The 14,805-nt window shown below is 43.1% G+C and overlaps 1 protein-coding gene across 4 annotated transcripts in view; it reads left to right on the top strand.

The window, feature by feature from the left end:
* Positions 1-14,805, top strand: part of CA5B (carbonic anhydrase 5B) — a 53,533-nt gene that overhangs the window by 20,259 nt on the left and 18,469 nt on the right. For all 4 annotated transcript variants that reach the window (XM_064278039.1, XM_064278038.1, XM_064278036.1 and 1 more), the window contains one exon: positions 4,419-4,616. In XM_064278039.1, coding sequence (XP_064134109.1) covers positions 4,419-4,616 — 198 coding nt within the window. The remainder of the gene's footprint in view (positions 1-4,418; positions 4,617-14,805) is intronic.

Raw genomic sequence — 14,805 nt, forward strand, 5'->3', positions numbered from 1 at the left:
AACTAGGCTCAGCATCCATGTGCCTTCTACAGCCCGCTGGCTCTGACAAGGTGATGCTGTGATCATCCTCCCACAGTCACAGGGAGGAGGGTCTCTGTGTATCCCTTCACTGCGCTAAGACCACAAAGATGGTCTTTCGTTACATAAGGAAATAGGACATTACAAGAAAAGGGAGAGTTCAGGGCAAGGCACAGGATAAAATGAGCCTATAGGCCACATGTCTGTCAGTTTGTTGTACTGTGGTGGCTTGCGTGTTGCTCTGAGGCTAGAAGCTATGCCACCAGTATTTCAAAGACCAGCAGGGTCACTCATGGTGGACAAGTTTCAGCAGGGCTTTCAGACTAAGACAAACTAGGAAGAAAGAAAGACCTGGCCATCTACTTCTAAAAAAAAATTGACCAGTGAAAACCCTATGAATAGCAGCAGAACCTTGTCTGCTATAGTGCCAGAAGATGAGCCCCCTCAGGTTGGAAGGTACTCAAAATATGACCCGGGGAGAGCTGCCTCCTCAAACTAGAGTCAACCTTAATGACATGGATGGAGTCAAGCTTTTGGAACCTTCAAATACTGATGTGGCATGGCTCAAAATGAGAAGAAACAGCTGCAAAGATCCATTAATAATCTGAACATGGAATGTACAAAGTATGAATCTAGGAAAATTGGAAGTCATCAAAAATGAAATGGACCACATAAAGATCGATATCCTAGGCATTAGTGACCTGAAATGGACTGGTATTGGCCATTTTGAATCAGACAATCATATGGTCTACTAGGCTGAGAATGACAAATTGAAGAGGAATGGAGTCACGTTCTTCGTCAAAAAGAATATTTCAAGACTTATCTCTGAAGTGGTCAGAAAAAATCTTGCTGAGGAAGTGAGAACAAAGCAGCCCAGAGACCTAAAGATACCAGGGAGCTAGCCCCTGAACTGAGGGAGGGGAAACTGCATTCAGGCAGAGGAGGAGCAGAAACCAAGGGGCTCAGGCCAGAAGGAGCTTTCCACGTTTGAAGAGCTGACAGAGGGACATGCCCCAAGGCTGGAGAAATAGTAGTACAAACACAAAATAACCAAAGCCAGGACTAGTTATACAAATAAGAAATAGAACCAAGAACATCTTCCCTGTGGAATCTAAAGGTGTTTTTGTTGCTCATCAGCAAGGGATTAGTGACACCTTTTAGTGATGTGTGATTTGCTGACTTAAATTATCACCACCACCACCAGCACCCCACCCCCGTTGCCGTAGACTTGTCTCTGACCCACGGCAGCCCCATGTGTCAGAGCAGATCTGTGTTCCATAGGGTTTTCAGTAGCTGCTTTTCCAGAAGTAGATCACCAGGCCTTTCTTCTGGGGTGCCTCTGGGTGGACTCAAACCTTCTACCTTTTGGTTAGCAGCCGAGCTTCAAGTGTTTGCCATGCAGGGGCCCCCACTTAAACTATGGGTTGATATAATTACGATCTCTGTTTATTTCATTTTCTACATATAAGAAAAACCTTAAAATGAAGGCTCTGTTTTCAGAACACTTAATCATCTTCCTATTTTGAGGGGAAGTATGAGCAAGTACCAGTAAATCATTTTAATCTCTATTTTATTAAACTGGAGGAGGAGGAGAGGAGGGGAGAACAAAAGTCAGAGTTTACCAAAAGCAAAACACGCCACTGTCAGACAGGTGGCCTTACCAAAGGGACAGTGAACAAGGCCACTGGTGGAATGGTCTGTGTTCTAAAAGGAGGAGGTGGATGCGGGGAAAGAAAGCCTTCTGGAAGCTGAACTTGTAAACTTGAAGATATAACTTGATGGGAGCATTATGGTCCCTGAAGGAGCAGTTGAATGAAAAGGCCCTTATCTTGGCTGTGTTTGCATAGGCTTGAGAGGCGAGTCCATTTCCAGGGTGAGGAGGAACCATGTTTCAGTTCTTCCCTGGTACTCACCGGAGACCCTCATGAATTGGTCCTGAAGGGTGTGAATGTTGAAATCATCAGGTGTATCCTGAGTATCTCAGAGGAGGAGACACCTGGAAGCCCACTCTGTGCCATACAACTTTAAAGCTGAATCAGCACCTTTCTAGGGCTTTCTAGAAGTTTAAAAATATAACGTAATTTGAGGCAAATAGAGCTTTTTTCCCAGCAATAACAATTGGATAATCAACCAATTAAAGTGCATATATTGAATAAGGCACTACAGGGCAACAAAAAGGGAGAAAGATATGATCCTGCCCTCAGGGAATTTGTACTCTAATCACATCATAATATGAAAGTATGATACTGGTCCAAATGCATTTTCCATTTTAGGTTTCTAAAACGGAAAGTTCTTGTTTTTCTCTAAGGAACAAGTTTTTTAATATTGAAAAAAGAAAAATTAAAACGTTGGGTTCAGATCATTCCAGAGATAGGAAGGTACTGCGTTCCATGAAGAAATAGAAAAACAAGAATACTCTGAGTTTGGGTATAGTTTTTAGCTCTAGACTAGAGTTTCTCAACCTTGGCACTACTGACATTCTGGGTCACATAGTTCTTTGTGGTGGGGGCTGTCCTGTGCATTGTAGGATGTTTAGCAGCATCCCTGGCCTCTACCCACTAGATGTCAGTAGCGTCTTCCCTCATTTGTGATGACCAAAACTGTCTCCAGACATTGCCAAAAGTCCCCTGGGAGGCATAAGCACCCTTGATTGAGAAAAACCAGCCTAGGCACTCCTGGGAGAGCTCCATATCAATATTGTGGGAGCCCCTTTCCCAAAACTACAAGGCCAAGATTTTGAACTTCCAGCTTTGGGAAACTACTAAGGGAAGAGGAAGGTCTCCTATGTAAGAGTAAACCAGAGACAGGTTCGTGTTCTTTATGAAAATGGGAGAGGGATCCTGCCATCCAGGGGGGAGTCGACTAGGTAGGAGTTACCTTGTCACTTTGTCAAATCCTTAGACTCTTTCTTAGCAGTGGGGCGTGAAACTGAGGGTCGTTGGTCTTTGTTCTACCCATCTGTGTGGCTTCTGTAGGGCAGAGAACTGGACAACCCCAAACTTCATATATGTGAGTTCTAGTCATCATGTACAGATATTTCAGCAGGTCCACCTCAGCCATCATGGAATGTGCTGATTTTATCAAAGACTCACCACAGACAAAGAGCACATGCTTGACGGTAGAGGAAATTAGGGTCAGTGGTATGAGCCGTGCTTGCGGGTGTGTGTGTATGCTCCTTAGTATGTAACACGGATTGATAAAGTGGCTGCAATAAACATAGGAACGACTGTGAGGATGGCGCAGGACTGGGCAGCATTTCATTCTGTTATCTATAATGTCACCCTGAGTCGGAGCTGACTCACTGGCACCTGAGAAGCACAACAAGCTGAGGACTTGAGGGACCTTAGCAATGCTTGTATTCTACCCAGATTTTCAGGATGGTTGCCTCATTCTCCTAGTTTGCTGACGTAACAGGGGAACTCAACACAACATTGCATTTACATGGGATAAGCCTTCTACAGGATGCAGGGTACGCAAGCCTTTATTTCTACTAGCCAGCCAACAAAACACATATGATACCTTGTTGAATGTTTACTTTCCAAAACTTCTTCCCTCATTCCCTTTGTTGAAAACAAGTCTGTTCTTGACTATTAAATTAATTTGTATCTCAAACTAGTTTTGGGGAGTGGGGCCCAGATAATTCTCAATAGCGAAAAAGAACTCATTTCCGAATACCCTATTTCCACATGGTACTAACCTCCACACGTTTTAAAATCATTTTTATTGTGCTTTAAGTGAAAGTTTACAAATCAAGTCAGTCTGTCACATATAAGCTTATATACACCTTACTCCATACTCCCACTTACTCTCCCCCTAATGAGTCAGCCCTTCCAGTCTATCCTTTCGTGACAATTTTGCCAGTTTCTAACCCTCTCTACCCTCCTATCTCCCCTCCAGACAGGAGATGCCAACACAGTCTCAAGTGTCCACCTGATACAAGTAGCTCGCTCTTCGTCAGCATCTCTCTCCAACCCATTGTCCAGTCCCTTCCATGTCTGATGAGTTGTCTTCGGGAATGGTTCCTGTCCTGGGCCAACAGAAGGTTTGGGGACCATGACCACCGGGATTCCTCTAGTCTCAGTCAGACCATTAAGTCTGGTCTTTTTATGAGAATTTCCTCCACGCATTTTTACTGGTGTCCCAGGACTGGATGGCTCTTGATGTAGTGAAATCAGTATGACAAACTGAGACGTTTGGCTTTACAAGACAGGAGACTGCTGCTTCTCTGACATTTTGAGGTTTCTTTTTCCTCTGCTTTAGTCAATTGAGGAAGCCCCAAAGCGGCTAATTTCTAACACTTGGAGTTTCTTTGGCAAGTTCTCCACAAGGGGAATTGCCTCAATGTGTGGTACCTGGTAGTGGACAGTCTTGATGGTAACCCCCGGTCTACTTGCTCCTAGTGCATCCGCTCTGGGAGAGCATGGACCTGGTTCCTGGGGGTGATCGACAGTCGCCAATCAATATCCGGTGGAGGGACAGTGTTTACGATCCCAGCCTAAAACCTCTCACCATCTCTTATGATCCAGCCACCTGCCTCCACGTCTGGAATAACGGGTACTCTTTCCTCGTGGAATTTGAAGATTCTACAGACAAATCAGGTGAGAGCAAGATCTGGGGTCCACTCTGGAGTTAAAGGACACATTAGGCTACCTCCATGGTGTTAATTGACCTCGTTTGTTAGCAAGGGCATGCAACCCATTGGACTTTCTTTTTGAATGTATGAAAAATATCCTTTCTAGTTCTCATGCATGCTTCCTTCTACTAGGATAGGTAGTATTTTAATAATTAGTCAATGAAAAAAGTAAATAATTAACATTATTATTTATACTTAATCGGGTGAGTAAATTAATTAATACACACATTTCTATATAGAGAGTCTATCACTGCTTAGTAAATAGGGTATGGAATTAAAGCTTTGCCAGACATTGTGTTTGTGTGTGGAACGTGCTAATTTTCCTCTGCTTGCTGACTTTACAAGTAACCTCTATATCAAATAGTAATACCATTTAATCAGTTTTAGCTGATAAGATTGCAATGCATTTGAAATGGGGCAGAAAGTATTTCCGTGTGTGCATAAGGGTACGGGCTTTAACAACTAGCTAAGACTAGTTGTGCAGTAAAACCTGCAAAACCTGGAACCTGTATAAGGCGGAAATCTGTCAGTGAAGGAAAACTCAAATATTTCCCACTCATAGAGAGCGATAGTTAAGTGATAAGACTGCATCCTGTCAAAGGCTGGAAACCTGCAAGACCTGGAAAAACAAGGCAGTCCCAACTTGTTCCAGCTCTCACAGGTTTCACTGTTTTAGAAAAATGGCAGCTATGATCTCTTTGTTGAATGATGTTATCTATTTTAAAAGGAGCACAGTTTAAAAGAGATTTTCAAATTCACGTCTTAGATTTCTTTTGAATCTTCTCCTTTGAACCTACCCAGATAAAAACTAATCTGGATAATTCCAAAATTTCAAGGAAATTCTTGGAGTCTGTTGAAGGCAGAATGTGATTAATTCTATACAGGTTTCTTTTTTTTTTTTTTTTACTGAATTTGATGGTATCAAATAGTCCTAATAAGCCTGAAGTAATTATTATTTAAAATCGTGCATCTCAACCAGGGGCAATTTTGCCAACCTCATTTCCCACCTCCTCCCCCGCACATCCCCTACTGGACACTTGGCAACACCTGGAGGCATTTTTCGTTGTCACAACCGAGGAGAGGTGGGAGAGGGTTGCTTCTAGCATCTAGTGGGTCAGAGGCATGACATGGCTCCAAAACCCTGAGCATCTTATTATACATCTCCAACTAAGAAGGAATTCCTCTTTTTCCTCCCAGATTCACTGACATCTTTCTTAGCTTCTCCAAGACCCCAGATTGTGCCCCTCTCAATTGGAGGCCTATAATATTGCACTGGAGCCCTGGTGGCACAGTGGTTAAGAGCTACGGCTGCTAACCAAAAGGTTGGCAGTTCGAATTTACCAGCCACTCCTTGGAAACCCTATGGGACAGTTCTCCTCTGTCCTAGAGGGTCGCTGTGAGTCAGAATCGACTTGATGGCAACAGGTTTTTAATATTGCATTATCTATAAGGGTCCCAGAATTCTTCCAAACAGCAAGCCATATTCCTTTGTCCCAGACAACCCTCTTACACTAAGGGGAGCTCTACATGTCTGCCTGACCTGAACTAATGGGCTGACCTGATCTACAGAGCACCAACTCTCATGCTCTCATTCTGAACACATAACAATCTTTTCAAGCCCCCACCCCAGCTTGATCCCCAGCCACCTTCTTTCCTTTCTCCTGAGGATCTTAGGTGTTGGTCAGCCTTCTGATGCCCTTGACAGTCTAGGAACTATCAGGAGTCTGTGACTAGTCACTGTTGCCAACTTATCATGGCTTCATTGATCCATCTTAGAGAGTCGTTTAATGGATTTCTTAACCAAGTGAATTAATTCTAAGATCATTCAGTGCAAATAGCTGTTTGTTTTATTTTTCAGTCATCTCTTATTCTCTTGAACTGTAGATCCAAGAATTCTTATCCATCCGTTTGCACTGCCAGTATTGCATGGAAAACAAAGACCTGTCTTTTGCTCATACTCGCTCTTTAGATACCTCCGCAGCCAACTGACTAAATCATTTCTTGATCTTCTTTCCTTAGGTGAGTCACTTTCATACTGTTTTTACAAAATATGCAAGAAAAGTTGTAGAGGCATTGTTAATTTTCCACTTTTTTTTTTGCAAGACCAAAACTGATAGCCGCTTTTCGTTATGCTTTAATAGTTATTTTCTTTGAAATATCATCATTCTCTAACAAGCACCTAATTTTCTCTCTCTCTCTCACCACATTTCAGTGACCACCTCCTATTTCCTGCTTATTCTTCCCTGCTATTTCTCCAGGCTGTTGCAGATTAATCAATAGCATTCCCAGAGGAAGACAGAGTGAATGAACATAAAGACTAAAGAAAAGGTAAAAGAAAACAAAGATATCCTAGAAGTGCAGAAAGACGAGAAACAATTCTAGAAAAAATAAGACTCTAACAACTATCAATATCTGTAAATTTCAAAATGAGATTAAAAAAAGAAAACTAGAAAATGCTGCCACGGTGTCCTTTACAAAGAACTAGGGAAAAATTGCAGGAAAACGGGGCAGGGACAGGATCTGACCAAAACCAAACATACCAAACCTTTTGAGATGCAGCTAGCATAGCGCTTAGAGGGAGATTTATAGATGAAAATGCCTATATTAGAAAAGAGGAAATTTCTCAAGTCAGTAACCTAGGTTTCCACATTAAGACGTTAGAAAGAGAAAGAGCAGACTAAACCCAAAGCAAGCAGAAGGAAGGATGTAATAAAGAATAGAGCAGAAATCAATGAAATCAAAAGTTGGTTCTTTGAAAAGACCATCAAAATTGACAGACCTTTAGCTAGGTGGACCAAGAAAAAAACAAGAGAGAAGACTTCAAATTAATAAAATCAGGAATGAAAGAGGGGCCAACGTGACTGACCTTAAAGAATTAAAAGGATTATTAGCGAAGGTATGTGATCATCTCGTACCACCACTCTCTGCTACAGTTATTGATTTGACGAGTGTGTATGAAAACCAAAACCAAACCCATTGCTGTTGCATCCATTCTGACTCATAGCAACCCTATAGAACTGCCTCATGGGGTTTCCAAAGCTGTAATCTTTACGGAAGCAGACTGCCACATCTTTCTTCCTCAGAGCAGCTGGTGGATTCAAACCACGGACCTTTTGGTTAGCAGCCAAGGCTTTAACCACAGCACCACCAGGGTTCCTTGAGTGCATGTGAGAGGTACAAAATGTTCTGGGGGAGGGCACTAAAATTTTCTACGGGCTGAGTTCCATGTAGGATCCCTGTGACTCTGTCACCTGCTGTGAAATTACACTTATGAGTGATGTCGGAAGGCATTAAAGAGGAGGAGGTGTGAGCCCAATTGGTGTCCTATGAAGGGTGCCTTCTGCCCCATCTTGCTTCACTTATTTTATAATTTTATGCCAATAAACCTGATAAGAATGCTTTCACGAGCATTTGGAGTTCTCTTTCCCAATTTTTAGTCCTACATTTACTTTCTTTTTTTTAAAACAATTCAGTGATTGTTAGTGAACTTACGGAGGTGTACAGCCATCACCACTATCTAATTTAGAACATTCCATCACCCCGGAAAGATCCCTGGTCCCCGTTTCCTGCATTTACTTTTGTTTGTAAGGTCCTGTGGCTTACCATTCTCTTCATCACCCCTTCTTTGCTAGCTCCTTCACCTCTATACCTAAAAGCAAAAGAAGGAAGTGAACATTAAGTAGATTGCTTACTAAAATTCACACTCCATGCCGGGTGTTTTCTGTTTGTTATCTAATTTATACAAGTTAAATCTTTTCTCATCTGAGAGCACATAAGGAACAAAATATCAACAACCTCAAGTAGTTAAATCTGTATTTATCGGACGGAGCCCTGGTGTCTTAGTCATCTAGTGCCGCTGTAACAGAAATACCACAAGTGAATGGCTTTAACAAAGAGAAATTTATTTCCTCACAGTAAAGGAGGCTAAAAGGCCAAATTCAAGGCGTCCACTCCAGGGGAAGGCTTTTTGTCTCTGTCGACTCTGGAGGAAGGTCCTTGTCCTCAATCTTCCCCCAGTCGAGGAGTTTCTCAGGCGCAGGGACCCCAGGTCCAAAGGACATGCTCTGCTCCCGGCACTGCTTTCTTGGTGGTATGAGGCCCCCAACTCTCTGCTTGCTTCCCTTTCTTTTTATCTCTTGAGAGATAAAAGGTGGTTCGGGCCACACCCCAGGGACATTCCCTTTACATTGGATCAGGGATGTGACCTGGTAAGGGTGTTACAATCCCACCCGAATCCTCTTTAACATAAAATTACAATCACAAAATGGAGGACAATCACACAATACTGGGAATCATGGCTTAACCAAGTTGTTACGTTTTTTGGGGGGGACATAGTTCAGTCCATGACACCTGGTGACACAGTGGTTAAAGCACTTGGGCTCTAGCCAAAAGGTTGGTGATTTGAACCCACCAGTGACTCTTTGGGAGAAAGATGTGGCAGTCCATTTCCGTAAAGATTTACAGCCTTGGAAACCCATGGGCCAGTTCTACTTTGTTCTATAGGGGTCGCTATGAGTCAGACTCAACTCAATGGCAGCGGGTTTGGTTTGGTTTCTATTTATTGGATATATCTTATGACTGTTCAGCTCTCTGTTTTACTACCTACTGTCTCCCTTCACCACCCAGTTTTCTTGATAAATAGTACTTCCCCCTCTCCACCCATCACCCCCACCCTGCCTCACCCATTTCCTCCTCTTGCTGAGGTTACTAGTAACATCGCAATTAACAAACTGGACAGAACCTTTACAGTTTATTTCCTTAGTTCCTTATTTCATTGAAGACCTACTAAGTGCCAGACCCTGTGCCAGCTGCTCAGAATAGAAAGAGAAATAGGAATCATTCCTGTCTTAAGGAGCTTATAGTGTAGTGGGGAAGAAGACCTTTGGAGAGATGGCGCTAATGCAGAGTGTGAAGTGCTCTGATGGAGGTATGCACATGGGACCTGGTGGGAGATGGCTTCTTGGTGGAAGTGATATCTGGGCAGCCCACGCAGAGGTGGCGGTGTGATGCTCGCATTAGGTATTACTACGTGTAAAGTCCAAGATGAAAGTGGAAGAAGAGCAAGCCCAGAGGTAGGCAGGAGCCAACTTGTGGAGGGCTTTGCAGACCACGCTCAGAGGCTGGGATTCTGGGCACAGCTTTGCTGGGTCAGGGTCTCTCCTAGGACTGTGATCAAGGTGTCAGCCAGTGTTGGGGGCAGAGTGAAAACCTAAATGTGAAACAAACATACACCAAGTCAGGGTTCACTGAAGTGCTACAAAGTCTCTTGTATATCAATTTGGGCTTAGATCTTATGGGCTTGGGAGGGACTGTGAGATCGTTAGCCCTGGCTGGGGAAAACATGCCCCTCTGTTTTTACCATCTTTGTCAACAGTAAGTGCCACATCTGGAGTGATGACTTCGTAGCTGCAAATCTGGCTGAACTGGGGGGAGCAGTCTGCATCCACTGCCCCCACTCTCAAGATGCTGTCAATAACCATCGCTTTATAGGACTTCTCCTTGAACACAGGCGCATATTCATTCACAGTGTCCACCTGAATGTGGACAGCTGCTCTGGTAGAAGAAAGAAAAAAGCTGTTTTTCTCTACCCAGAGGATACCAGTTCTGTTCCATTTTTAAAGTTTCCTTCTTTGGATACTCTGTTTCATGAAATTCATAAGATGAAAGTAACGAACTGTTCATTGTTTAAAAAAAAAGATGTCAGCTGGAGTTGGGATCTCATCTCAAGGCTCGACTGGGGAAGAATCTGCTTCCAAACTCACTCATGTGGCTGGTGGCAGGATTCAGTTTCTCTCAGGGTCTTAGTTCCTCGATGGACGTTGGTCAGAGGCCACCCGTGAGTTCATTGCCACGTGGGCCTTCCCACAGGGTGGTTCACAACATGATAGCTGACTTCATCAGAGTGAGCAAGCGAGGAGAGCCAGAGTGGGCAGGCAAGATGGAAGCCACAGTCTTTTTATAATCCACTCTTTTTTTTTATTAACTTTTATTGAGCTTCAAGTGAACTTTTACAAATCAAGTCAGTCTGTCACATATAAGTTTATATACATCTTACTCCGTACTCCCACTTGCTCTCCCCCTAATGAGTCAGCCCTTCCAGTCTCTCCTTTCGTGACGATTTTGCCAGCTTCCAACTCTCTCTATCCTCCCATTCCCCCTCCAGACAGGAGATGCCAACACAGTCTCAAGTGTCCAACTGATATCGTTAGCTCACTCTTCATCAGCATCTCCTACCCACTGTCCAGTCCCTTTCATGTCTGCTGAGTTGTCTTCGGGAATTCTTCCTGTCCTGGACCAACAGAAGGTTTGGGGACCATGACCGCCGGGATTCCTCTAGTCTCAGTCTGACCATTAAGTCTGGTCTTTTTGTGAGAATTTGGGGTCTGCATCCTACTGATCTCCTGCTCCCTCAGGGGTTCTCTGATGTGCTCCCTGCCAGGGCAGTCATCAGTTGTAGCCGGGCACCATCTAGTTCTTCTGGTCTCAGGATGATGTAAGTCTCTGGTTCATGTGGCCCTTTCTGTCTCTTGGGCTCTTAGTTATCGTGTGACCTTGGTGTTCTTCATTCTCCTTTGATCCAGGTGGGTTGAGACCAATTGATGCATCTTAGATGGCCGCTTGTTAGCATTTAAGACCCAGATGCCACATTTCAAAGTGGGATGCAGAATGTTTTCATAATAGAATTATTTTGCCAATTGACTTAGAAGTCCCCTTAAGCCATAGTCCCCAAATCCCCGCCCTTGCTCCGCTGACCTTTGAAGTATTCAGTTTATCCCGGAAACTTCTTTGCTTTTGGTCCAGTCCAGTCTAGTTGAGCTGACCTTCCATGTATTGAGTATTGTCCTTCCCTTCACCTAAAGCAGTTCTTATCTACTAATTAATCAGTAAAAAACCCTCTCCCACCCTCCCTCCCTCCCCCCCTCGTAACCACAAAAGTATGTGTTCTTCTCAGTTTATACTATTTCTCAAGATCTTATAATAGTGGTCTTATACAATATTTCCCCTTTTGCCTCTGACTCATTTCGCTCAGCATAATGCCTTCCAGGTTCCTCCATGTTATGAAATGTTTCACAGATTCGTCACTGTTCTTTATCGATGCGTAGTATTCCATTGTGTGAATATACCACAATTTATTTACCCATTCATCCGTTGATGGACACCTTGGTTGCTTCCAGCTTTTTGCTATTGTAAACAGAGCTGCAATAAACATGGGTGTGCATATATCTGTTTGTGTGAAGGCTCTTGTATCTCTAGGGTATATTCCGAGGAGTGGGATTTCTGGATTGTATGGTGGTTCTATTTCTAACTGTTTAAGATAACGCCAAATAGATTTCCAAAGTGGTTGTACCATTTTACATTCCCACCAGCAGTGTATAACAGTTCCAATCTCTCCGCAGCCTCTCCAACATTTATTATTTTGTGTTTTTTGGATTAATGCCAGCCTTGTTGGAATGAGATGGAATCTCATCGTAGTTTTAATTTGCATTTCTCTAATGGCTAATGATCGAGAGCATTTTCTCATGTATCTGTTAGCTGCATGAGTATCTTCTTTAGTGAAGTGTGTGTTCATATCCTTTGCTCACTTCTTGATTGGGTTGTTTGTGTTTTTGTGGTTGAGTTTTGACAGAATCATATAGATTTTAGAGATCAGGCACTGGTCGGAGATGTCATAGCTGAAAATTCTTTCCCAGTCTGTAGGTGGTCTTTTTACTCTTCTGGAGAAGTCTTTAGATGAGCATAGGTGTTTGATTTTTAGGAGCTCCCAGTTATCTGGTTTCTCTTCGTCCTTTTTGGTAATGTTTTGTATTCTGTTTATGCCTTGTATTAGGGCTCCTAGGGTTGTCCCTATTTTTTCTTCCATGATCTTTATCGCTTTAGTCTTTATCTTTAGGTCTTTGATCCCCTTGGAGTTAGTTTTTGTGCATGGTGTGAGGTATGGGTCCTGTTTTATTTTTTTGGAAATGGATATCCAGTTATGCCAGCACCATTTGTTCAAAAGACTATCTTTTCCCCAATTAACTGACACTGGGCCTTTGTCAAATATCAGCTGCTCATATGTGGTTAGATTTATGTCTGGGTTCTCAATTCTGTTCCACTGGTCTACGTGTCTGTTGTTGTACCAGTACCAGGCTGTTTTGACTACTGGGGCTATATAATAGGTTCTGAAATCAGGTAGAGTGAGGCCTCCCACTTTCTTCTTCTTTTTCAGTAATGCTTTGCTTATCCGAGGCTTCTTTCCCTTCCATATGAAGTTGGTGATTTGTTTCTCTATCACATTAAAAAATGACATTGGAATTTGGATCGGAAGTACATTGTATGTATAGATGGCTTTTGGTAGAATAGACATTTTTACTATGTTAAGTCTTCCTATCCATGAGCAAGGTATGTTTTTCCACTTAAGTATGTCCTTTTTAATTTCTTGTAGTAGTGGTTTGTAATTTTCTTTGTATAGGTCTTTTACATCTTTGGTAAGATTTATTTCTAAGTATTTTATCTTCTTGGGGGCTACTGTGAATGGTATTGATTTGGTTATTTCCTCTTCGATGTTCTTTTTGTTGATGTAGAGGAATCCAAGTGATTTTTGTGTGTTTATCTTATAACCTGAGACTCTGCCAAACTCTTCTATTAGTTTCAGTAGTTTTCTGGAGGATTCCTTAGGGTTTTCTGTATATAAGATCATGTCATCTGCAAATAGAGATAATTTTACTTCCTCCTTGCCAATCCGGATGCCCTTTATTTCTTTGTCTAGCCTAATTGCTCTGGCTAGGACTTCTAGCACAATGTTGAATAAGAGCGATGATAAAGGGCATCCTTGTCTAGTTCCCGTTCTCAAGGGAAATGCTTTCAGGCTCTCTCCATTTAGAGTGATTATAACCCACTCTTGAAGGTGACATCTCATCACTTTTGCCCTGAAAAGCAAGTCATTGGGTCCAGTGCTCACTCAGGGGCAGGGATTACACAAGGGTGTGACTACCAGGAGGCAGGAGAGATGGTGGAAGCCCCCTTAGAAGCTGCCAGCACGCATAGCTAATGACACCCAGCCAATTAAGTCAAACTGAGACCCTTTTCCTGCAAAGTGCATGCCCTTAACCACAATATACAGTAGAATACCTCCTTGTTTCACCTTTCCACTACAGGCAGTTTATGAGGGTAGAGTGCCCAGCGCATAGTAGGGACTTAATGATTTTCCCAGCCAGCAAGTGCAAGCATCAGATGCCTGGGCCTCTAACCTCTTCTCTACCAGGGATCACAAATGCAGATGTGCCTATAGGCCAGGGAGCGCAGCTGAGAGGGTCTAAGGAGCCCAGCAGTGGGAGACCATTTAGAACTGATGAGGACGGCTATTTCTCCTGCCCCACCAGTTGTTACCCAGGAGGAGTATGCCAAACAGGGCCAGATTGGCCCCTTTATAATTCAGTTTGGGAATCTGGATTTTTATGTGCAATTGTCCAGCTTTAAATGTTGGCAACTGCTTACAAATTTTGTTTCGTATTGTGTAAATCGGCACTGTGTGGGTGAATCAAAACACCCCCCGTAGACCATTCCTGCTCCCCACCCACTCCCCCACCTATCGGTGACTTCTCCTGCTGGCCCTACATGTCCTCACTGGAGGAGACGCCTGGTGAGGGCCCAGTGTTGTGCTGAGGGCCAGGAGGGAAAAGCTGACTGCTCTCCTCGGCCCTTGTCGCGTTACTCAGGACCTGAACTTCAGTTTGGTTCAACAGATTGGACTGAATATTTGCCAAAATTATACTTGCAACATGGAGCTGGCATAGGAAACTAAGTTTTGGAAGATATCATTTTATTTTTGTTTCAGCATACTCTGGTACAGTCCTCCATCATTGTAGTGATATATGGAGTCATGTGGTATTGCTCTCTGCACCTCCCCTGCCCCCAAAGGGAAGTGGTCATTGGTCTCTTCACTCACCTCTTACAAAATCCCTTCTTCCTCTTTTTTTTTTTTAAAGAGGAAATTAAACAAATTGGGAGGCCTCATGCTACCTGATTTTAGAACCTATTATACCGTCACAGTAGCCAAAACAGCCTGGTACTGGTACAACAACAGATACATAGACCAATGGAACAGAATTGAGAATCCAGACATAAATCCGTCCACATATGAGCAGCTGATATTTGACAAAGGCCCCAAAACA

This window comes from Loxodonta africana, chromosome X (genome assembly GCF_030014295.1).
Source record: "Loxodonta africana isolate mLoxAfr1 chromosome X, mLoxAfr1.hap2, whole genome shotgun sequence".
Taxonomy (NCBI): domain Eukaryota; kingdom Metazoa; phylum Chordata; class Mammalia; order Proboscidea; family Elephantidae; genus Loxodonta; species Loxodonta africana.